Source organism: Gymnodraco acuticeps, unplaced genomic scaffold (genome assembly GCF_902827175.1).
Source record: "Gymnodraco acuticeps unplaced genomic scaffold, fGymAcu1.1, whole genome shotgun sequence".
NCBI classification, from domain to species: Eukaryota; Metazoa; Chordata; class Actinopteri; order Perciformes; family Bathydraconidae; genus Gymnodraco; species Gymnodraco acuticeps.
Window position 1 is genome coordinate 7,984 of NW_022991516.1, and position 23,800 is coordinate 31,783.

At 42.3% G+C, this 23,800-nt stretch overlaps 1 protein-coding gene across 1 annotated transcript in view; it reads left to right on the plus strand.

Annotated features, from left to right (window-relative positions):
• Positions 1–2,946: 2,946 nt before the first annotated feature.
• LOC117533365 (glutamate receptor 4-like) overlaps positions 2,947–23,800 on the plus strand; it is a gene marked incomplete in the record, with an annotated part of 102,187 nt that continues 81,333 nt past the window's right edge. The window contains 3 exon segments of the mRNA XM_034197060.1: positions 2,947–3,022; positions 4,410–4,649; positions 20,152–20,336. Coding sequence (XP_034052951.1) covers positions 2,947–3,022; positions 4,410–4,649; positions 20,152–20,336 — 501 coding nt within the window.

Below are 23,800 nucleotides of genomic sequence, written 5' to 3' on the forward strand. Positions count from 1 at the left end.
TGCGTGAGTGTGTGTGTGTGTGTGTTTGTTAATGTCCCTTGGGGGGACATCAGTGGACTGTGTATATTTTCCAACCTCTGGACTCCTTCTTGCTTGAGTGGTTGCTCTCTCTTTAACACACACACGCACACACACACACACACACACACACACACACACACACACACACACACCCTCAGAGTAAATGTAAGTCACTGGTCTTCAGGGAGCAGGTTTGTCCGTATCTGCTGTCTGCATTATTTCTTTGTGCTCCAGCAAACAGATGTTTTCTGTTAATTACCGTAAGAAACTAAACAAAGCTTTTTGAACATTTAAGCATGGAGACATGACCCAGTAGAGACACTACATACTGATATACACACCTGAATATCAGCAGGAGAGGACTCTTTAAAGTAGAGACACTACATACTGATATATTACATTACATTGCATTTAGCTGACGCTTTTATCCAAAGCGACTTACAATAAGTGCGTTCGACCAACAAAACACAAGCTTGAAGAAAACAGAATCATAAAGTACATCAGGCTTCATAGAGCCAAACATTTCAAGTGCTACTCAACTGGCTTTAGATAAGCCAGTCCTTTATTAGTATAAAAGTGCTTTGTTAATAGTTCTATCGCTCGAAGTGGAGTCGAAAGAGATGAGTTTTCAGTCTGCGCTGGAAGGTGTGCAAGCTATCTGCTGTCCTGATGTCAATGGGGAGCTCATTCCACCATTTTGGAGCCAGGACAGCAAACCCACGTGTTTTTGCTGATGGGAACTTGGGTCCCCTTCGCAGCGAGGGCGCAGCGAGTCGTTTGGCTGATGCAGAGCGTAGTGCACGCGCTGGGGTGTACGGTTTAACCATGTCCTGGATGTAGGAAGGGCCAGATCCATTCGCAGCATGGTAAGCAAGTACCAGTGTCTTGAAGTGGATTCTAGCAGTTACCGGAAGCCAGTGAAGGGAGCGGAGGAGCGGAGTAGTGTGGGAACATTTAGGAAGGTTGAAGACCAGACGAGCCGCTGCATTCTGGATGAGCTGCAGAGGTCGGATGGCACATGCAGGTAGACCAGCCAGGAGAGAGTTGCAGTAGTCTAGGCGTGAGATGACGAGAGCCTGGACCAGAACCTGAGTCGCTTTCTGAGTCAGCTGGGGACGTATCTTCCTGATGTTGTAAAGCGTGTATCTGCAGCAACGGGTTGTAGCAGCGATGTTTGCAGTGAAGGACAGGTTGTTATCTAGGGTCACACCCAGATTCCTTGCAGTCTGAGTCGAGGAAACAATAGAGGTGCCGATATTGATTGTTAGGTCAAGAGTGGGACAATCTTTTCCCGGGAGGAAGAGCAGCTCAGTCTTGTCAAGGTTGAGCTTGAGGTGGTGAGCAGACATCCACTGAGAGATGTCAGCTAGACAAGCAGAGATGCGTGCGACGACCTGGGTCTCTGAGCGGGGAAAGGACAGAATTAATTGGGTGTCGTCAGCGTAGCAGTGGTAAGAAAAACCATGCGGGCTAATGACTGATCCGAGCGAGTTTGTGTACAGGGAGAAGAGGAGGGGACCAAGAACAGAGCCCTGAGGGACCCCTGTAGTTAATTGACAAGGGTCGGACTCAGACCCTCTCCAAGTCACCCTGTAGGTACGGTCTTTGAGGTATGAGGTGAGGAGGGAAAGTGCAGAGCCAGAAACTCCAAGTTCTTGGAGAGTGCGAAGGAGGATCTGATGATTCACCGTGTCGAATGCGGCAGACAGGTCCAATAGGATGATGACAGAGGAGAGGGATGCTGCTTTGGCAGTGTGCAGTTCCTCAGTGACAGCAATGAGAGCAGTTTCTGTGGAGTGACCTGCCTTGAAACCAGACTGGTGCGGATCCAGAAGGTTGATATATACCTGAACATCAGCAGGAGAGGACTCTTTAAAATAGAGACACTACATACTGATATACACCTGAACATCAGCAGGAGAGGACTCTTTAAAGTAGAGACACTACATACTGATATACACCTGAACATCAGCAGGAGAGGACTCTTTAAAGTAGAGACACTACATACTGATATACACCTGAACATCAGCAGGAGAGGACTCTTTAAAGTAGATACACTACATACTGATATAAACCTGAACATCAGCAGGAGAGGACTCTTTAAAGTAGAGACACTACATACTGATATACACCTGAACATCAGCAGGAGAGGACTCTTTAAAGTAGAGACACTACATACTGATATACACCTGAACATCAGCAGGAGAGGACTCTTTAAAGTAGATACACTACATACTGATATAAACCTGAACATCAGCAGGAGAGGACTCTTTAAAGTAGATACACTACATACTGATATAAACCTGAACATCAGCAGGAGAGGACTCTTTAAAGTAGATACACTACATACTGATATAAACCTGAACATCAGCAGGAGAGGACTCTTTAAAGTAGATACACTACATACTGATATATACCTGAACATCAGCAGGAGAGGACTCTTTAAAGTAGAGACACAAGGAGCTAACTGTACGTGTGATGTTGCAGCAAACCTCAGATACTGTAGTTCCCGACACCTTGTTGTACTTTAATTGTGAACACAAGAGGAAGCAGGTATTTTCTCTGCCTTGTTTTTCTCGCTGCACATCAGAGAAGCCTCCCATTTTCCTCCAACAACAGGAACATCTTGAGCTCTGCTTCACTTGTGTCGCTCTGATTCTCCTCTTCTTACCGGCGGCTGGCAGAGGATGCTCATTATCTCCCTATCTCTGTTGTTGTGCCGGCCAATTATCCTCTTGTGCCAACCCTTCCTATAATGAGCAAGTGTCCTTAAGCAGGACAAACATGAGAAGTTGAATTCAAAGTCTGACCAATGAAACTGTTTGGTGTGTTTAGTTAATGCAAGACGTCCTCTGGATATCTGCACAAACAGCGCTGTGAGGAAATGCCGTTGTTGTTGTTGTTGTTGTTATTGTTGTTGTGTAAATGAGGAAGCAGCTTCAGAAGAAGTGTTTGGTTTTGATCTGTGTTTACCGTATTCAGCGTTTCCCCCTGAACGGATGTAAAGTGGTAATCAGAGGGATAATGGGTTGTTATTTGTGTGTGTGTGTGTGTGTGTGTGTGTGTGCGTGTGTGTGTGTGCGTGCGTGCGTGCGTGCGTGTGTGTGTGGGTGTTTGTGTGTGTGGGTGTTTGTGTGTGTGTGTGTGTGTGGGTGTTTGTGTGTGTGTGTGTGCGTGCGTGCGTGCGTGCGTGCGCGTGTGTGCGTGCGCGTGTGTGCGTGTGTGTGTGTGCGCGCGTGTGTGCGTGTCTTTATCCTGTGCTCAGGTGCTACAAGCTTCTAATTCCTTCATGTGTTCTTCTGCTTATACTCCGTCTCTTTTAGACGGAGTCTTTGCTTCTAATCCACAAACTTGACCTTCATTGCTTTACTTTCATGTGAATCTTTAAATATAACCCAATTCAAGTTTTTGTTCAATTCCTAAAACATTTTCTTCACTTTGCCTTTTCTACTGCTGACATCCTGATCGCTGAATCAGCAATAAAGCAGTCTGGTGTTTACGGGCATGTGGATTTGTTAACTTGTGTGCAGTATTTTAATGGCAGTGTTTTAAAAATGGCAAACAAGTGACTATGTCAGATTTCTGTGTCTTACTCAGAGAACCGTGTGCAGTGTTTTGCAAAAAGTTGAATTGCAAATTGGCTGCAGAGCTGAAAATGTGTCTGAGGTTTTGCTCGTTGAGTTTAAATAATTGTGCTTTTTGTGACATTTTAGTTTGTTAGCAACCAAAACAAACTGTAACACCCCCACTATCGTCTCATTCATTGATGTTTCTGTTTCCTCCTCCTCACAGTGTCGGATTTTTAATAATAGTATATCTTTTTTTAGAAATTGTTATATTTTCAAGCCTTTTTCAAGATAAGATCTTTAAAGACAATAAAAAACAAGAAATGGGACTTATATAGACATGATAGGGAATACATAAATAAATAATAAATGAAATTGCACGATTCCCCTCATATTGCACGGAAGACATGATAACTTAAATATGAGCAGCGTTAAGTGCACATATGGCCCTATTAGCCCATGCTCTTGGCTTCCAATCCACAAACTTAAACAATAAAAACCCTACAATCTTCTAATTCCTCCATGTATTGTTCTGTTTCTTCCAGAAGGCCTTAAATGCAGTCTTTTTGGTTTCTAACCCACAAACGTTACCTTCATCGCACTGCTTTCATTTCATGTCAATCTTTAAATATAACCCAAATAACACCCCCACTATCGTGTTATCAATTAATGTTTGTTCCACGAAAGGCCCAGGTGCCCATTGTCTTTGGTTTCTAATCCACAAACGTTACTACTTTAATTTCATGTCAATCTTTAAATATAGCCCATTAAGTCCCCTACTATCCTCTCATATATTAACTGTTCTTTCTCCTTCCTCCCCAGTTTGCTCCCAGTACTCCCGCGGTGTCTTCGCCATCTTCGGCCTGTATGATAAGCGCTCGGTCCACACGTTGACGTCGTTCTGCAGCGCCCTGCACATCTCCCTCATCACGCCCAGCTTCCCCACAGAGGGCGAGAGTCAGTTCACGCTGCAGCTGAGACCCTCGATCCGCGGGGCGCTGCTGTCGCTGCTCGACCACTACGACTGGAACAAGTTCGTCTTCCTGTACGACACCGACCGGGGTGAGTGGACGAGAGAGAGTTTTCATCTAGAAGTGTATTTAAACAGTCAGGGTGGGGAAGTGACAACCACTTAAAAAGTACTGATTATATGTTTATCTGCAAAAATGTAGGGCAGAAACACACGTGTGTGAAATCTGACTCTTGTTACAGAATGTCCTGACAACACGAGAATGACAAAAAAAACATACAAAATACACCGAATACATAAACGTTTATTTATGAGTCAGCATCTTAGCAATTTCTGTTACCTTGTTTGTAAGTCAATGCTTTTTGGTTAGAAGCCTCGAATAAGGGTTTGTTTACTTCCTGTTGAAGGAGTTTTGAAGTCTGAAAGTGAAGTCATGTGACCGTGTTCTAGTTCTTTTATAGCCCAACATTAGCCTCCTTTAGCTTAGCGGTGGTGACGTGAAGTCATGTGACCGTGCTGTAGTTCCTTTATAGCCCAACATTAGCCGCCTTTAGCTTAGCGGTGGTGACGTGAAGTCATGTGACCGTGCTGTAGTTCCTTTATAGCCCAACATTAGCCTCCTTTAGCTTAGCGGTGGTGACGTGAAGTCATGTGACCGTGCTGTAGTTCCTTTATAGCCCAACATTAGCCTCCTTTAGTTTAGCAGTGGTGACGTGAAGTCATGTGACCGTGCTGTAGTTCCTTTATAGCCCAACATTAGCCTCCTTTAGCTTAGCGGTGGTGACGTGAAGTCATGTGACCGTGCTGTAGTTCCTTTATAGCCCAACATTAGCCTCCTTTAGTTTAGCAGTGGTGACGTGAAGTCATGTGACCGTGCTGTAGTTCCTTTATAGCCCAACATTAGCCTCCTTTAGTTTAGCAGTGGTGACGTGAAGTCATGTAACCGTGCTCTAGTTCCTTTATAGCCCACATTAGCCTCCTTTAGCTTAGCGGTGGTGACGTGAAGTCATGTGACCGTGCTGTAGTTCCTTTATAGCCCAACATTAGCCTCCTTTAGCTTAGCGGTGGTGACGTGAAGTCATGTGACCGTGCTGTAGTTCCTTTATAGCCCAACATTAGCCTCCTTTAGTTTAGCAGTGGTGACGTGAAGTCATGTGACCGTGCTGTAGTTCCTTTATAGCCCAACATTAGCCTCCTTTAGCTTAGCGGTGGTGACGTGAAGTCATGTGACCGTGCTGTAGTTCCTTTATAGCCCAACATTAGCCACCTTTAGCTTAGCGGTGGTGACGTGAAGTCATGTGACCGTGCTGTAGTTCCTTTATAGCCCAACATTAGCCACCTTTAGCTTAGCGGTGGTGACGTGAAGTCATGTGACCGTGCTGTAGTTCCTTTATAGCCCAACATTAGCCTCCTTTAGCTTAGCGGTGGTGACGGGAAGTCATGTGACCGTGCTGTAGTTCCTTTATAGCCCAACATTAGCCTCCTTTAGCTTAGCGGTGGTGACGTGAAGTCATGTGACCGTGCTGTAGTTCCTTTATAGCCCAACATTAGCCGCCTTTAGCTTAGCGGTGGTGACGTGAAGTCATGTGACCGTGCTGTAGTTCCTTTATAGCCCAACATTAGCCTCCTTTAGTTTATTGAACACTCAATTAAACCAAACATTAACCAGAGATAAAATGCTTAAATATCCATTTCATTATTCAGGTTTGAGAACTGCTGCGTTATTCATTCTAATAAATCTAATTTGAAGGGATTAAAAAATTTCTCTCAAACATTACACTACCTTAAACATATTTAACTCAAAGTGATTCGATTTGAATGCAATAAAAGTGTGTGTGATGTCTCCACGGCGAACACAGAGCTGTGAATGGATGCTGAAATAATGGACATGTCTTTGGGTCACAAAATGATCAATAGTTCCTGCACTGCTGTTGGAGGTGTTGTGGAGGGTGTTGTTGTTGGACGTCTCTCTCTGAGGACAGCATATTCCTCTCATCCATATGTTTTTTTATTTCTTATTTTTCCACCCCCTCCCAGAGTCAATATTTGTAGTTACTCAACCCACTCCTCAAATTCAAAGGCTTTATTGTCGTATACACAGTAGTTACAGTGTAGATATGGCAATGTAAATCTAAGGTCCCAGGCTCCTCCAATGCAACATAATATATAATAATATTTAAAACGGACATTTCACTCCTTCTTACTCATTTACGATGTATTTACTATTTAATTCATCTGCATGTAACTATACAGTATATGCCTAAACCATGCACCTTATAGAAAGATATTTATACATTATTTACATTACTACAGCATTGTTCTGTTATGTGAGTTTATTTAAACCTTGTGCTCTTGCTGGTTGAATGCAAACTGTATTTCGTTGTCCTCTGTGCAATGACAATAGTTCTTGAATCTAGTCTAATCTAATAAGACATAAACCATTTTTTGTATTTCTTCCATTAATTGGTATTATGTCACTTAAAGGTCCCATGTCGTGCTTTTCCGGTTCTGACCCATCTCCTTGTTGTTATGAAGGTTTTTCTGCATGTGAACGGTCTGCAGAGTCACAAACCCTCAAAGTACACCCTGTAGCGAGTAAAACTCTAACACAGAGAAGACCTGTCTGTGCTGCCCCAGAACGCCTCGCTGGACATTTCTCTTTTTCTTCCTGGGTACAGTGACCATACCCAAATGGAATCCGTGGAGCTCCTCACACACACACACTCTCTCAGCGGCGAAACTGTGGCGCGCTTACACTGTAGGTTTGCGCGTTTGGGGGTGCGGGTGCCAGTGGAGCCTCACAGATGGGGGTGCTGCAGCCCCTCAGCACCCCCCCTTCCCACGTCCATGGTGCTCAGGCTGAGTTCAGGCTGTGTCTCGCTGTCTCGCAGACTCCACGCAGCAACCAGGAAACCACACCAGTAATCCAGCTCACACTGTCCGCTCCTCACAGCAGCGAGCCTCGCAACGTCCCCCCAACACGGCACCCAGACCCCACGCAGCATTCTCATCTGTCTGTCCTTACTGGTGTCATTTCCTGGTTGCTAACAAACGCCATTGTAAAACATAAACACTGATGTTCCGCTGTAACGGTGGTGGACTCATCAGAGCAGAGTGGGCGAGCTGACCAATCAGAGCACAGTGGGCTCATAGGGGGGGGGGGGGCAGGAGCTCCAACAAGCCGTGTAGGACAGAGAGTGAATACACGCACTATACAGAGATGCTGTGAGAAACCAATGTGAGTTTGGAACATTGAACAATGTAAATCTATTCTAGTAGACCTCAACAATGGAATCATGATCAGTAGAAATGGCCGTGACATGAGACCTTTAAGTATTTGTTGGCGTCATGTTGAAATCTTGAATGTAAGTAAATGATACCCCTCCCCTACTCATCCTGTAAAAATCAAAGTATACAAAAAAAAGATACCAGAAAAATCTACTTAAGTACAGTAATGAAGTATGTATACCTCACCTCTGAATACAATAAGCTAAATGCTGCAGAGAATGCATGCGTCTCTAAAGTCTCTCCTCCTCCCCAGTGTCACATTTCCAGGACATTAAAAAACCCCATCGGTGTTTGTACGACAATAACAATTTGGACTGTACATTTCACAGTTATATCCAATTCGATAGGCCATTCTTAATCTTGCACACTAAAAGTAAAACATATCCCCCGTTTACTTAGTGTTAGCAGTCATTGAGCCCTTCAATAGTGTTTTATATGTCAGATACTGTAGTTTATATCTTCTGTTAAACTTCCACAGTTGTATCTGCTATTTTGAGATGTTTATATTGTGTATTTTAAATGTTCTACTGTTTTTTTGTTTCTAATTATGAGCAAAACTTGTTTTTCATTCTGCTGCAACGAAACAAAATCCCAATTTGGCATTAAATGAATCATTAGGAGTGAAATGTCCATTTATACTGTAAATGATATATATTATGTTGCATTGTTGGAGGAGCCTGGGATTTAAGATTTGAATCACATTTCCATTTCAACACTTGGATCTCGCTTTCATACATTTTGCAGAAGCGAGTCAGAGGTGGGGGGGTTCTGTTTCTCTGCAGTGAGAACGGGTCCGGGCCCGTATCAAGATGGCTTCCCTCAGAACGACTCATTCCCCGTCCTCTCTTTTCTCTTTTCTCCACTCCCACGCTTCACTGGGTAAAAAACCTCTCAACTCCTCTCAACAAAACCCGCTTGTATCTGATCAAATGTTCTGCAGAAACACAACAAAGGTTAGCTGTAAGACCGTGCTGCCCTACAAGAGGCATATCAGTGTGTAGTGTCTCTACTTTAAAGAGTCCTCTCCTGCTGATGTTCAGGTGTATATCAGTATTAGTGTCTCTACTTTAAAGAGTCCTCTCCTGCTGATGTTCAGGTGTATATCAGTATGTAGTGTCTCTACTTTAAAGAGTCCTCTCCAGCTGATGTTCAGGTGTATATCAGTATGTAGTAGGGGTGTAACGGTTCACAAACATTTCGGTTCGGTACGTACCTCGGTTTTTTGGTCACGGTTCGGTTCGGTACGTTTTCGGTACAGCAGAATTTTTTTTCACAAAATAAAACATATATATATATATATTTTTTTTATTATTATTAAACTGTGAATAATGTATTCACTCAAATAAATACAAAATATAATAAAATAAACATTAAGGTTTCATTTCGATGAACTGAAATAATCTGTATTTGAACTTTAATGTAGGCTACTAGTACTCACAAAACATAAACTATTAGTTTTGGGTTTTTTATTTGTTATTAAACTGTGAATCTTCACTAAAAAAAAAATTAAATAAAATAAACATTAAGGTGCAGCTTTTCGATTCACTGAAATAATCTGTATTTGAACTGTACTGTACCTGAGCAGCCAGGTTGACATTAGGACTTGCTTGTCATTGTATTTTCATGTTTTTTTAAAGAAAGATGAACTTGTCCACATTGCTTGCCGAAAGGGCAGATCTGCTGGCACTAACAATGTCTCCTGCTGTGGAGAACACCCTCTCTAGGGACAGAGGCAGCAGATACAGCCAGGTAGCGCTTTGCTAACATGGCAACATAAGGATATTTGGTGTTTGTAACAGCTTTGGCTCGGTCTGAACTCTCTGCGAGTGGTGGAGGCTTACATGCTAGCGGGAGTTGGGTTTGCACTTCAGTCTTTTTTTCTTTTGGTACCGGTGATATTCACGTTCGGGTGATGCCTTTTCAAGAGTGTGCTAGCTTGATGTATTGCCAGCCGCGTAACCAATTTTAGTTGAACAATGCCGACAAACAGCTTTGGTTCGGTCCACCTGTCTTTGTCCTTCATCCTTGTACGTAACTGCGAAACCAAAATGTTCTCAAACCGGAGACTTCAATGATGCTGGAGGATTTTCGAGCTCAACTTTATCTGCGTTCGCCATTAATTTTCGACAGTTCCTCAAATTACTGACTACATTTGAACGCATCCCTCTGACCAGCTCTCATAGTATGCCTCTCATCCAATTAAATGACTTGCTCGCTCTATGACGCGTTGAACCCAATGTGAGCAAATTCCTCTGAATGCTGCGACGCAGCACCTGAGATTACTTCCAAAAAGTTGTTCACGTTCTCAATTTTTTACGTTTAACGTTATATTCGTTCGGTACACTTCGGTACACACCTGTACCGAACCGAAGGGCCCGTACCGAATAATTTCGGTACGGGTACGTGTACCGTTACACCCCTAGTATGTAGTGTCTCTACTTTAAAGAGTTCTCTCCAGCTGATGTTCAGGTGTATATCAGTATGTAGTGTCTCTACTTTAAAGAGTCCTCTCCTGCTGATGTTCAGGTGTATATCAGTATGTAGTGTCTCTACTTTAAAGAGTTCTCTCCAGCTGATGTTCAGGTGTATATCAGTATGTAGTGTCTCTACTTTAAAGAGTCCTCTCCTGCTGATGTTCAGGTGTATATCAGTATGTAGTGTCTCTACTTTAAAGAGTACTCTCCTGCTGATTTTCAGGTGCATATCAGTGTGTAGTGTCCCTACTTTAAAGAGTCCTCTCCTGCTGATGTTCAGGTGTATATCAGTATGTAGTGTCTCTACTTTAAAGAGTTCTCTCCAGCTGATGTTCAGGTGTATATCAGTATGTAGTGTCTCTACTTTAAAGAGTTCTCTCCTGCTGATGTTCAGGTGTATATCAGTATGTAGTGTCTCTACTTTAAAGAGTTCTCTCCAGCTGATGTTCAGATGTATATCAGTATGTAGTGTCTCTACTTTAAAGAGTCCTCTCCTGCTGATGTTCAGGTGTATATCAGTATGTAGTGTCTCTACTTTAAAGAGTCCTCTCCTGCTGATGTTCAGGTGTATATCAGTATGTAGTGTCTCTACTTTAAAGAGTACTCTCCTGCTGATTTTCAGGTGCATATCAGTGTGTAGTGTCTCTACTTTAAAGAGTACTCTCCTGCTGATTTTCAGGTGCATATCAGTGTGTAGTGTCCCTACTTTAAAGAGTCCTCTCCTGCTGATGTTCAGGTGTATATCAGTATGTAGTGTCTCTACTTTAAAGAGTTCTCTCCAGCTGATGTTCAGGTGTATATCAGTATGTAGTGTCTCTACTTTAAAGAGTCCTCTCCAGCTGATGTTCAGGTGTATATCAGTATGTAGTGTCTCTACTTTAAAGAGTCCTCTCCAGCTGATGTTCAGGTGTATATCAGTATGTAGTGTCTCTACTTTAAAGAGTTCTCTCCAGCTGATGTTCAGGTGTATATCAGTATGTAGTGTCTCTACTTTAAAGAGTTCTCTCCAGCTGATGTTCAGGTGTATATCAGTATGTAGTGTCTCTACTTTAAAGAGTCCTCTCCTGCTGATGTTCAGGTGTATATCAGTGTGTAGTGTCTCTACTTTAAAGAGTCCTCTCCTGCTGATGTTCAGGTGTATATCAGTCTGTAGTGTCTCTACTTTAAAGAGTCCTCTCCTGCTGATGGTCAGGTGTATATCAGTCTGTAGTGTCTCTACTTTAAAGAGTCCTCTCCTGCTGATGTTCAGGTGTATATCAGTGTGTAGTGTCTCTACTTTAAAGAGTCCTCTCCTGCTGATGTTCAGGTGTATATCAGTATGTAGTGTTTCTACTTTAAAGAGTCCTCTCCTGCTGATGTTCAGGTGTATATCAGTATGTAGTGTCTCTACTTTAAAGAGTCCTCTCCAGCTGATGTTCAGGTGTATATCAGTATGTAGTGTCTCTACTTTAAAGAGTCCTCTCCTGCTGATGTTCAGCTGTATATCAGTATGTAGTGTTTCTACTTTAAAGAGTCCTCTCCTGCTGATGTTCAGGTGTATATCAGTATGTAGTGTCTCTACTTTAAAGAGTTCTCTCCAGCTGATGTTCAGGTGTATATCAGTATGTAGTGTCTCTACTTTAAAGAGTCCTCTCCTGCTGATGTTCAGGTGTATATCAGTGTGTAGTGTCTCTAGTGCTGGGGGGAAACGATTATTTTGAAAACGATTAATCGGGCGATTATTTGATCGATTAGTCGACTAATCGAACGATTATTTTTCTGTTGTTCAATTCATAAAAAACGTAATGTAAAAAAAAAATTTTTCACGATACTGTGTCTCAGGGGATCTTAATATTTAAGAACCTATTAATGTGTTATACCAGATTAACGGAAATAATCTCAGCTAACTGACGATACAAACCATGTTTACCAAAACAAAACACAAGTCTCATAAGAAGCATCTAAATGACCCCTGAGCGAAAAATGCTAACGGACATTGGCACAGATCTCAAGATAAAAGTACCCTTATTACTTATCGTAGCACAAGATATCCGATTAAAGCTGAGACTCCACAGATTATGTAGGTACATAGTATCATCACTGAGTGATCCGGACTCGCGACAGGGGAAGCAAATACAGTCATCACAACACGTACCTTCACAGAGCTTCTAGGGAGATCGTCTCACCGCCGTAGCTGTCAATCTGATCAAAATACGTGTTCAATGGCATTCAAATGAGAAAAAACGCGGCTGAATCGGTTAATCCATAGGTTTTTAACGTCTATGTATAAAAAAATTATTGAATTTATAATCCATAATTCCATTTTAAATCGGAGAGCAAATGCTAGCTGCTAATGGTTGCCACCACAGCTAGCTGCTGCTTCCGGTCAAGCAGCAGTCTCAGTGAGATATACATATATAAATATCTTTGCGTTTTGGACTAACTTTAAAATATTCCCATGCTTTTGAAGACCTAGGGCGAGATGTTTTCGTTTGAGGGCTTCGTGCGCAATCCTGTGAGGAGGAGTTGGTAGCCGTTTCAGTCTCCATTGTGTTAGAAGTGCGATTGCGAACTGCTTGTTGCTTTGGGTGACCCACGTGTGTGTGTGGCGTCATACAGTCTATGGTGGCGACGCGTCGACGCGGAAATATGTCGTCGACGATATTTTGAAGTCGACGCGTCGCTACAGCACTAAGTGTCTCTACTTTAAAGAGTCCTCTCCTGCTGATGTTCAGGTGTATATCAGTCTGTAGTGTCTCTACTTTAAAGAGTCCTCTCCTGCTGATGTTCAGGTGTATATCAGTATGTAGTGTCTCTACTTTAAAGAGTCCTCTCCTGTTGATGTTCAGGTGTATATCAGTATGTAGTGTCTCTACTTTAAAGAGTTCTCTCCTGCTGATGTTCAGGTGTATATCAGTGTGTGGTGTCTCTACTTTAAAGAGTCCTCTCCTGCTGATGTTCAGGTGTATATCAGTGTGTAGTGTCTCTACTTTAAAGAGTCCTCTCCTGCTGATGTTCAGGTGTATATCAGTGTGTAGTGTCTCTACTTTAAAGAGTCCTCTCCTGCTGATGTTCAGGTGTATATCAGTATGTAGTGTCTCTACTTTAAAGAGTCCTCTCCTGCTGATGTTCAGGTGTATATCAGTGTGTAGTGTCTCTTCTTTAAAGAGTCCTCTCCTGCTGATGTTCAGGTGTATATCAGTGTGTAGTGTCTCTACTTTAAAGAGTCCTCTCCTGCTGATGTTCAGGTGTATATCAGTGTGTAGTGTCTCTACTTTAAAGAGTACTCTCCTGCTGATGTTCAGGTGTATATCAGTAGTGTCTCTACTTTAAAGAGTCCTCTCCTGCTGATGTTCAGGTGTATATCAGTGTGTAGTGTCTCTACTTTAAAGAGTCCTCTCCTCTCTGGTAATCCTGTAATGAATGTCTCTCTCCATGGTGCTGAAATCATCCTGAAACTGGGAAACAGTGGCTTTGAAGATGACCTTGAGGAATAGTCCTCACTGCTTCATGTACAAAAATGGGGTTTTCTTTGGATTATTATTTTGACATTTCTCCAGAAGTCCTACAGTAGGAAGGAAGGCAGATTTCTTGTCAATTCAAATAATGCAAAAAAAATATACAGAAATATCGTTTTATTAATTGTAATGATCTGGTTGATTCACTTCACTGCAACCTATGGTTTACATCAAGCATATTAAACAATGCAAACCATTACAAGGCTATGCTGTTGCAAGAAAGCAAAGACAACCATTGATATAATTAGATCACATTCACCCAAACACAGAGTGCTTATTTGGGTTTCTATACATCCTTTTAAAACGACTTGGATGCGTGTGTGTTATTGTCTTCTATATGTACATGCAAGTGCTCTTCAGAGGCTTCTGGGCTGCAGCACTCTGGCTGGCCGAGGTTCATTGTTCACACACTGGCTTCATGCAGTATTGACTGAAATGTAAAATGAGACGCGCATGGCTGAGCTCCGTCAATGAGAGGCTGAAGCTCTGCAGAGAGGAGGAGGAGCTGTGGAGCTTCCTCTACTGTCACTGTGAACACACACACATACACACACACACACACAAACACACACACACAGACACACACACACACACACACACACACACACACAGACACACACACACACACACACACACACACACACACACACACACACACACACACACACAGACACACACACACACCCACTCACACACATACACACACACACACAACACACACACACACACAGACACACACACACACACACAGACACACACACACACCACTCACACACACACACACAGACACCCACACACACACACACACCCAAACACACTCACACACACACCCACAGACACACACACACAGACGCACACACAGACACACACGAACAGACGCACACACACACAAACACACACACTCACCACACACACACACACACACACACACACACACACAAACAGACGCACAAGCACACACACAAACACACTCACACACACACCCACAGCACACACAGACACACACACAGACACACACGAACAGACGCACACACACACAAACACACTCACACACACACACACACACACACACACACGAACAGACACACAGACGCACACACAGACACACACGAACAGACACAAACACACTCACACACACACACACAGACACACACACGCACACACAGACACACACGCACACGAACAGATGCACAAGCACACACACAAACACACTCACACACACACGCACACACAGACACACACACGCACACACAGGCACACACAAAAACAGACACATGGACACGCACACACACACAAACACACACACGTACACACACACAGACACGCACACACACAGACACACGCACACACACACACACAGACACACACACGCACACACACACACGGACACACGCACACACACACAGACACACACACACAGAGAGAGAGAAACAGTAGGGGTGAGAGAAAGAGATTAGATGTGAAGAGCATGGGAAATAATAGAGAAGATGAAACAAGGAGGGAGGAGGGGAAATGAAAAGAGAGGAAGCAAGGCAGTAGTAAGGAGGAGGAAAAGACACAAAAGAGGAGAGAAGTCAAGGAAAGAACACAAGAGGAAACAAGGAGGAAGGAAAGAACATGAGAGGAAACAAGGGGGTAGGAAAGAACAGGGGAGGAAACAAGGGGGGAGGAAAGGAAAGTAGGGAGGGTGATGAAAAGGAAAAAAGAAAGAAGAGAGGAGGAAGGAGTGGAATGAGAGGAGTCGAAACTAGGGAGAAAAGGAAACAAGGAGGGATTCAGAATATACAGATATTTACTCAAGTCAGATTTAAAGGCAGGACTTGTCACAGAGTATTTTCGGATGTTTTCGACACTACTTTTGCTTAAAAGATCCACTTCATTCATGTGTTAGTGCTGTAAGGGTGAAATGTTTGACAGGAAATGCTTTCATTTTGAAGTGCAAGGTGTCCTGCTCTCGCTCTTTACCTGTTATGTTTTGAAATGATACGAGTATGTCGAGTGCGTTTTCCCCGTCTTCTACCGATCTTGTTGGAAACTGTTATATTAATATAAAGTAAAAACGTTCTGTTCGGACTCGCTTCGTTCTTCATTCGAAGCTTCTATTATACAACAAGGACATCCCTGTGTGTGTGTGTGTTGTGTGTGTGTTGTGTGTGTGTGTGTGTGTGTGTGTGTGTGTGTGTGTGTGTGTGTGTGTGTGTGTGTGTGTGTGTGTGTGTGTGTGTGTGTGTGTGTGTGTGTGTGTGTGTGTGTGTGTGTGTGTGTGTGTGTGTGTGTGTGTGTGTGTGTGTGTGTGTGTGTGGGGGGGGAGAGTGCTGCCGCAGACCTCCCTCTAATGAGGAGCGAGGTGGAGGGGGGGGGGTCGGATGCCAGAGTGCGGGTTAATCCTGTAATTGGGAGCAAAGGGAGACGGGTTGCCAGGTTGTGATGGCTTCCAGAAGGGAACGTTTAAGAGGGACATCTGTTCCTGCTGCTCTTCCTCTCCTCGTCTTCTTCACACACAAACATGACAGCGAGACCCCCAAAAGAGTCGAGTGTTACACCACCTGCTCCTCGACTGGACAGAAAGACAGGGTCTGGTTGGAGAAACATAACATATTTATATTTAGAGGGTCTCTTAGATTGAAAAGGGTTCATCTTGCCAAGGATTTTGTGTAAATTAAAGCCAGTTTGCAAGTCAGTTATTATCAGCCCAACATGCCATATTTATGATAACTATATTATAAATATACTATAGACTTCACGTCTCCACCGCTAAGCTAAAGGTGGCTAATGTTGGGCTACAAAGGAACTACAGCACGGCCACATGACTTCACGTCTCCACCGCTAAGCTAAAGGTGGCTAATGTTGGGCTATAAAGGAACTACAGCACGGTCACATGACTTCACGTCACCACCGCTAAGCTAAAGGTGGCTAATGTTGGACTATAAAGGAACTACAGCACGGTCACATGACTTCACGTCTCCACCGCTAAGCTAAAGGTGGCTAATGTTAGGCTATAAAGGAACTACAGCACGGTCACATGACTTCACGTCACCACCGCTAAGCTAAAGGTGGCTAATGTTGGGCTATAAAGGAACTACAGCACGGTCACATGACTTCACGTCTCCACCGCTAAGCTAAAGGTGGCTAATGTTGGGCTATAAAGGAACTACAGCACGGTCACATGACTTCACGTCTCCACCGCTAAGCTAAAGGTGGCTAATGTTGGGCTATAAAGGAACTACAGCACGGTCACATGACTTCACGTCTCCACCGCTAAGCTAAAGGTGGCTAATGTTGGGCTATAAAGGAACTACAGCACGGTCACATGACTATTCTATTCCCATAGCACTCAGTAGTAATGATTTTATGTGCTTTTTTAATGATAAAATTGTTACTCTTAGAAACAAAATTAATGACCTCTTGCCTTTGACCAGTATAGTGTTATCAACAGCTCCCGGAAACGTAAGTTATAATATTACACTAGATAGTAAACTAGAATGCTTTTCAGCCATAGACCTTGAACAATTAAATTCAATGATTCTCTCTTCTAAACCATCATCATCATCATCATCGACCCAATTCCAACTAAGCTGTTGAAGGAAGTTTTTCCATTAATTAGCACTTATTTATCAAATATTATGAATATGTCTTTATTATCAGGCTATGTTCCACAATCATTCAAAGTAGCAGTGATAAAACCGCTTCTTAAAAAGCACAACCTCGATCCAGAGGTTTTAGCCAACTATAGACCTATTTCTAATCTTCCGTTCCTCTCAAAAATTCTTGAGAAAGCGGTCGCAAAACAGTTGTGTGATTACTTAAAAAACAATGATTTATTTGAAGCTTTTCAGTCTGGCTTTAGAACACATCATAGCACAGAGACAGCTCTGGTTAAAGTCACAAATGACATTCTAATAGCCTCTGACAAGGGACGTGTCTCTATTCTTGTTTTGCTCGATCTCAGTGCTGCATTTGACCATGATATCTTATTGCAAAGACTAGAGCACTTAGTTGGCATACAGGGAACTGCTTTAGACTGGTTTAGGTCCTATCTATCTGAACGCTCTCAGTTTGTACGTGTCAACGATGAATCTTCCACGCAAACCAAAGTTAGCCATGGAGTGCCACAGGGCTCAGTGCTCGGACCTATTTTGTTCACATTATATATGCTTCCGTTAGGCAATATTATAAGGAATCATTCTGTACATTTTCATTGTTATGCGGATGATACTCAACTATATTTATCAATCAAGCCTGATGAAATTAATCATCTAAATAAAATTCAAGACTGCCTCAAGTACTTAAAAACGTGGATGACCTTAAACTTTTTGATGTTAAACACGACCAAAACTGAAGTTATTGTACTTGGCCCGAAGAATCTACGAAACAAATTATCTAAGGATATACTAACTATGGATGGCATTAATTTGGCCTCCAGTGAGACTGTAAGGAATCTTGGTGTTATATTTGATCAGGATTTATCCTTTAACGCCCACATAAAATCAATTTCAAGGACCGCCTACTTCCATCTACGTAACATTGCAAAAATCAGGCATATCTTGCCTCAAAACGATGCAGAGAAACTAGTCCATGCATTTGTTACTTCAAGGCTGGATTATTGTAACTCTTTATTATCAGGGTGTACCAAGAAGTCAGTCAAGTCGCTTCAGCTGATTCAAAATGCTGCAGCTCGTGTACTAACCAGAGTTAGGAAAAGGGACCACATTACTCCTGTTCTGGCTGCCTTACACTGGCTCCCTATAGAACACAGGATAGAATTTAAAATTCTTCTTCTCGCCTACAAAGCCCTTAATGGGCAGGCGCCATCTTACCTTAAAGAACTCATTATACCCTACTGTCCTACTAGGGCATTGCGTTCCAAGAATGCAGGGTTGTTGGTTGTTCCTAGAGTCTCTAAAAGTACAATGGGAGCCAGAGCCTTTTCTTATCAAGCTCCACATTTGTGGAATCAGCTTCCAGTTTGTGTTCGGGCGGCAGACACCCTATCCGTTTTTAAGAGTGCGCTTCAGACCTTCCTTTTTGATAAAGCTTATAGTTAGGGCTGATTAGATTCAGCCCCTAGTTTTGCTGATATAGGCTTAGTTTGTCGGGGGACATCTTACTTCTTCCTTCTCTCTGTCTATACCTGTGTACTCTCATGTTCCGATTAACCCAGCTTCCCCAAATGTCTTTCTTTTTGGTGTCTGTATACGCCGGGATCCGGAGTCATGGATGATCCTGCGCTCCTCTGTCCTGGATCTTGAGTCGTGGCTGTGGTCCTGGATCATAGGTCCTGGATGGATATCCTCGTGGATTCATCTTCCTATTATACACACATGCATTTCCAAACATTTGGACTACCTATGTTGCAAATGTATTATCTTTTCAATTTACACACGGCATCTATTGCACGTCTGTCCGTCCTGGGAGAGGGATCCCTCCTCTGTTGCTCTCCCTGAGGTTTCTCCCATTTTTCCCTTTAAACTGTGGGTTTTCTTCGGAAGTTTTTCCTTGTACGATGTGAGGGTCTAAGGACAGAGGGTGTCGTATTGTCATACTGATATTTTGTACAAACTGTAAAGTCCACTGAGACAAATGTAACATTTGTGATATTGGGCTATATAAATAAACATTGATTGATTGATTGATGACTTCACGTCACCACCGCTAAGCTAAAGGTGGCTAATGTTGGGCTATAAAGGAACTACAGCACGGTCACATGACTTCACGTCACCACCGCTAAGCTAAAGGTGGCTAATGTTGGGCTATAAAGGAACTACAGCACGGTCACATGACTTCACGTCACCACCGCTAAGCTAAAGGTGGCTAATGTTGGGCTATAAAGGAACTACAGCACGGTCACATGACTTCACGTCACCACCGCTAAGCTAAAGGTGGCTAATGTTGGGCTATAAAGGAACTACAGCACGGTCACATGACTTCACGTCACCACCGCTAAGCTAAAGGTGGCTAATGTTGGACGTGATGACGTTTAGTCGTCTCCTTTAGACACTTGTTAGCAACCGCCGTTTTTAAATTCACCAGTGGGGTATTTACTGATGTATTTTATGTCTTAGAACAAAAATGTTAAGATCTCTTCAACTTGTGTTAACCTCAGACCTCATATCAGGATAACAACAACAACACACACTAAAACGATTAGCTTCCAGACAAGGGGACAGGAAGTGATAAAATGCTGACTCATTTCAGTGTTTGAGGACTCACTCCTGCACCACCTATTGACTACATGAATACAATATCATCATGCATCATGGTCCAGCGAAGGACTACCTCCGATAGATACTCTTCCCTGTTGTTATCCCCCCTCTTCTCCTGTGTGTGTGCTTCAGGATACGCCATCTTGCAGTCCATCATGGAGAAGGCGGGACAAAACAACTGGCAGGTCAGCGCCATCTGCGTGGAAAGCTTCAACGACGCGAGTTACCGCCGGCTGCTGGAGGATCTGGACCGGAGGCAGGAGAAGAAGTTTGTGATCGACCTCGAGGCCGAGCGGCTGCAGAACATGCTGGAACAGGTGAAGCTACCTTAACACTGCATTTAGATTTGAGCGTTTGGGTATTTTAACAGGTTTGAAAGTGGATTTGTGTTTCAGGGATCATCACTTTGCTTTACCTCCAAATCAACTTCATTCAGGCCGTGATGGACAATTACACATTCCTTTTGTTACTTCAAGTATATTTAGATTCTTATACTTTCTGATGTTTTTGTCACCACTGTTGCTTAAAAAATCCACTTGCATTCATGTGTGTGTGTGTGTGTGTGTGGGTCTGTGTGGGTGGGTCCGTGTGTGTGTGGGTGGGTCCGTGTATTTGTGTGTTTGTCCATGTGTGTGTCCATGTGTGTGTGTGTGTGGGTGGGTCCGTGTGTGTGTCCGTGTGTGTGTGGGTGGGTCCGTGTGCGTGTATTTGTGTGTTTGTCCATGTGTGTGTGTGTGTGGGTGGGTCCGTGTGTGTGTCCGTGTGTGTGTGGGTGGGTCCGTGTGTGTGTCCGTGTGTGTGTGGGTGGGTCCGTGTGCGTGTATTTGTCCATGTGTGTGTGTGTGTCTGTGTGTGTGTGTGCGTGTGCGCGCGTGTGTGTGTGTGTTTGAAATGAGTGAAAGTAATGGAATTACTTTGGTAGTAATTCCAGTAAACTGCTCTTTCAATTAGTTTCATTAAAGCATCTGCAGATCAAACTGTGAGCTGATATTTTAATGATCACATTATTAAATATATGTATCCTGAATGGGAATAATGAGTCCTACTGATCCTACACACACCTACACACACCTACACACACATCCAAAGAATCGCCATTAGTTCTTTTTTCCAAACCGTGCAGCTACTGAACAGAAATGTTTTGCTCGTTAGAAAGTGTAAACAGTCTGTCCTGATCTCCGGTGCAGCCATTTGGCACAAACACACTCAGAATGTGATGTTTCTTCCTCCTCCTCCTCATCCTCCTGTTTCCTCGGGGCGACGGGTGTCTCTGTAAATGTTCAATTATTCAGCAAATCTCCTCGCTGACATCTGTCACAGTTACTTCCTTCTTTGCAGATGTGAGTCTTTCTGCTCCTCCCTGCGACAGAATATTCGTATTTATTTATATATATTTTAAAGCACACAACAGATGAGAGCTGTGCGACATTACAGCAATCAGTACGAGTACAACGTGGATAAATCACAGCTCCAGTTCACAGTGAAACGGGTGAGGCGGAAAGATGTTTAAAATAGTCTCCATGTCCCCAGTATGTATCCTTCGTATCCTTCCCTAGTCACCAGTCTCCCTAGATGAAAGGTGTTTCCTCCATAGGAAGCCATGCAGGGACACGGTGGTGGAACTTCTTCAAAAATAAATCAGGTCCACCTGCTGCATTTAAACATGATATTGTAAAATGAATGTAGCCTCAATAAATGCAGGCAGGTACGTCTTCCTATAATATACTGATCTCTGTTTCACTGGAATAAATATCTTCCCTTTGTATCATCATTTATGCCCAAAATGACATTCTTTATAAACCCTTTAATACGGCTAAAGAACCATTTTTGAGGATTTGATGCACAAATTAAATACATGTAAAAGTAGAAGTACTCAGATCTTGAGTAAAAGTAGAAGTACTCAGATCTTGAGTAAAAGTAGAAGTACTCAGATCTTGTACTTAAGTAAAAGTAGAAGTGCTCAGATCTTGAGTAAAAGTAGAAGTACTCAGATCTTGAGTAAAAGTAGAAGTACTCAGATCTTGAGTAAAAGTAGAAGTACTCAGATCTTGTACTTGAGTAAAAGTAGAAGTACTCAGATCTTGTACTTGAGTAAAAGTAGAAGTGCTCAGATCTTGAGTAAAAGTAGAAGTACTCAGATCTTGAGTAAAAGTAGAAGTACTCAGATCTTGTACTTGAGTAAAAGTAGAAGTGCTCAGATCTTGAGTAAAAGTAGAAGTACTCAGATATTGTACTTGAGTAAAAGTAGAAGTACTCAGGTCTTGAGTAAAAATAGAAGTACTCAGATCTTGAGTAAAAATAGAAGTACTCAGGTCTTGTACTTGAGTAAAAGTAGAAGTACTCAGATATTGTACTTGAGTAAAAGCAGAAGTACTCAGATCTTGTACTTGAGTAAAAATAGAAGTACTCTGATCTTGAGTAAAAGTAGAAGTATTCAGATCTTGAGTAAAAGTAGAAGTACTCAGATCTTGAGTAAAAGTAGAAGTACTCAGATCTTGTACTTGAGTAAAAGTAGAAGTACTCAGATTTTGTTCTTGAGTAAAAGTAGAAGTACTCAGAACTTGAGTAAAAGTAGAAGTGCTCAGATCTTGAGTAAAAATAGAAGTACTCAGATCTTGAGTAAAAGTAGAAGTACTCAGATCTTGTACTTGAGTAAAAGTAGAAGTACTCAGATCTTGTACTTGAGTAAAAGTAGAAGTGCTCAGATCTTGAGTAAAAGTAGAAGTACTCAGATCTTGAGTAAAAGTAGAAGTGCTCAGATCTTGAGTAAAAGTAGAAGTACTCAGGTCTTGAGTAAAAATAGAAGTACTCAGATCTTGAGTAAAAATAGAAGTACTCAGGTCTTGTACTTGAGTAAAAGTAGAAGTACTCAGATATTGTACTTGAGTAAAAGCAGAAGTACTCAGATCTTGTACTTGAGTAAAAGTAGAAGTACTCAGATCTTGAATAAAAGTGGAAGTACTCAGATCTTGTACTTGAGTAAAAGTAGAAGTACTCTGATCTTGAGTAAAAGTAGAAGTACTCAGATCTTGAGTAAAAGTAGAAGTACTCAGGTCTTGAGCAAAAATAGAAGTACTCAGATCTTGAGTAAAAATAGAAGTACTCAGATCTTGAGTAAAAGTAGAAGTACTCAGATCTTGTACTTGAGTGAAAGTAGAAGTACTCAGATCTTGTTCTTGAGTAAAAGTAGAAGTACTCAGATCTTGTACTTGAGTAAAAGTAGAAGTACTCAGATCTTGAGTGAAAGTAGAAGTGCTCAGATCTTGAGTAAAAGTAGAAGTGCTCAGATCTTGAGTAAAAGTAGAAGTACTCAGATCTTGTTCTTGAGTAAAAGTAGAAGTACTCAGATCTTGTACTTGAGTAAAAATAGAAGTACTCAGATCTTGAGTAAAAATAGAAGTACTCAGGTCTTGTACTTGAGTAAAAGTAGAAGTACTCAGATATTGTACTTGAGTAAAAGCAGAAGTACTCAGATCTTGTACTTGAGTAAAAGTAGAAGTACTCAGATCTTGAATAAAAGTGGAAGTACTCAGATCTTGTACTTGAGTAAAAGTAGAAGTACTCTGATCTTGAGTAAAAGTAGAAGTACTCAGATCTTGAGTAAAAGTAGAAGTACTCAGGTCTTGAGCAAAAATAGAAGTACTCAGATCTTGAGTAAAAATAGAAGTACTCAGATCTTGTACTTGAGTGAAAGTAGAAGTACTCAGATCTTGTTCTTGAGTAAAAGTAGAAGTACTCAGATCTTGTACTTGAGTAAAAGTAGAAGTACTCAGATCTTGAG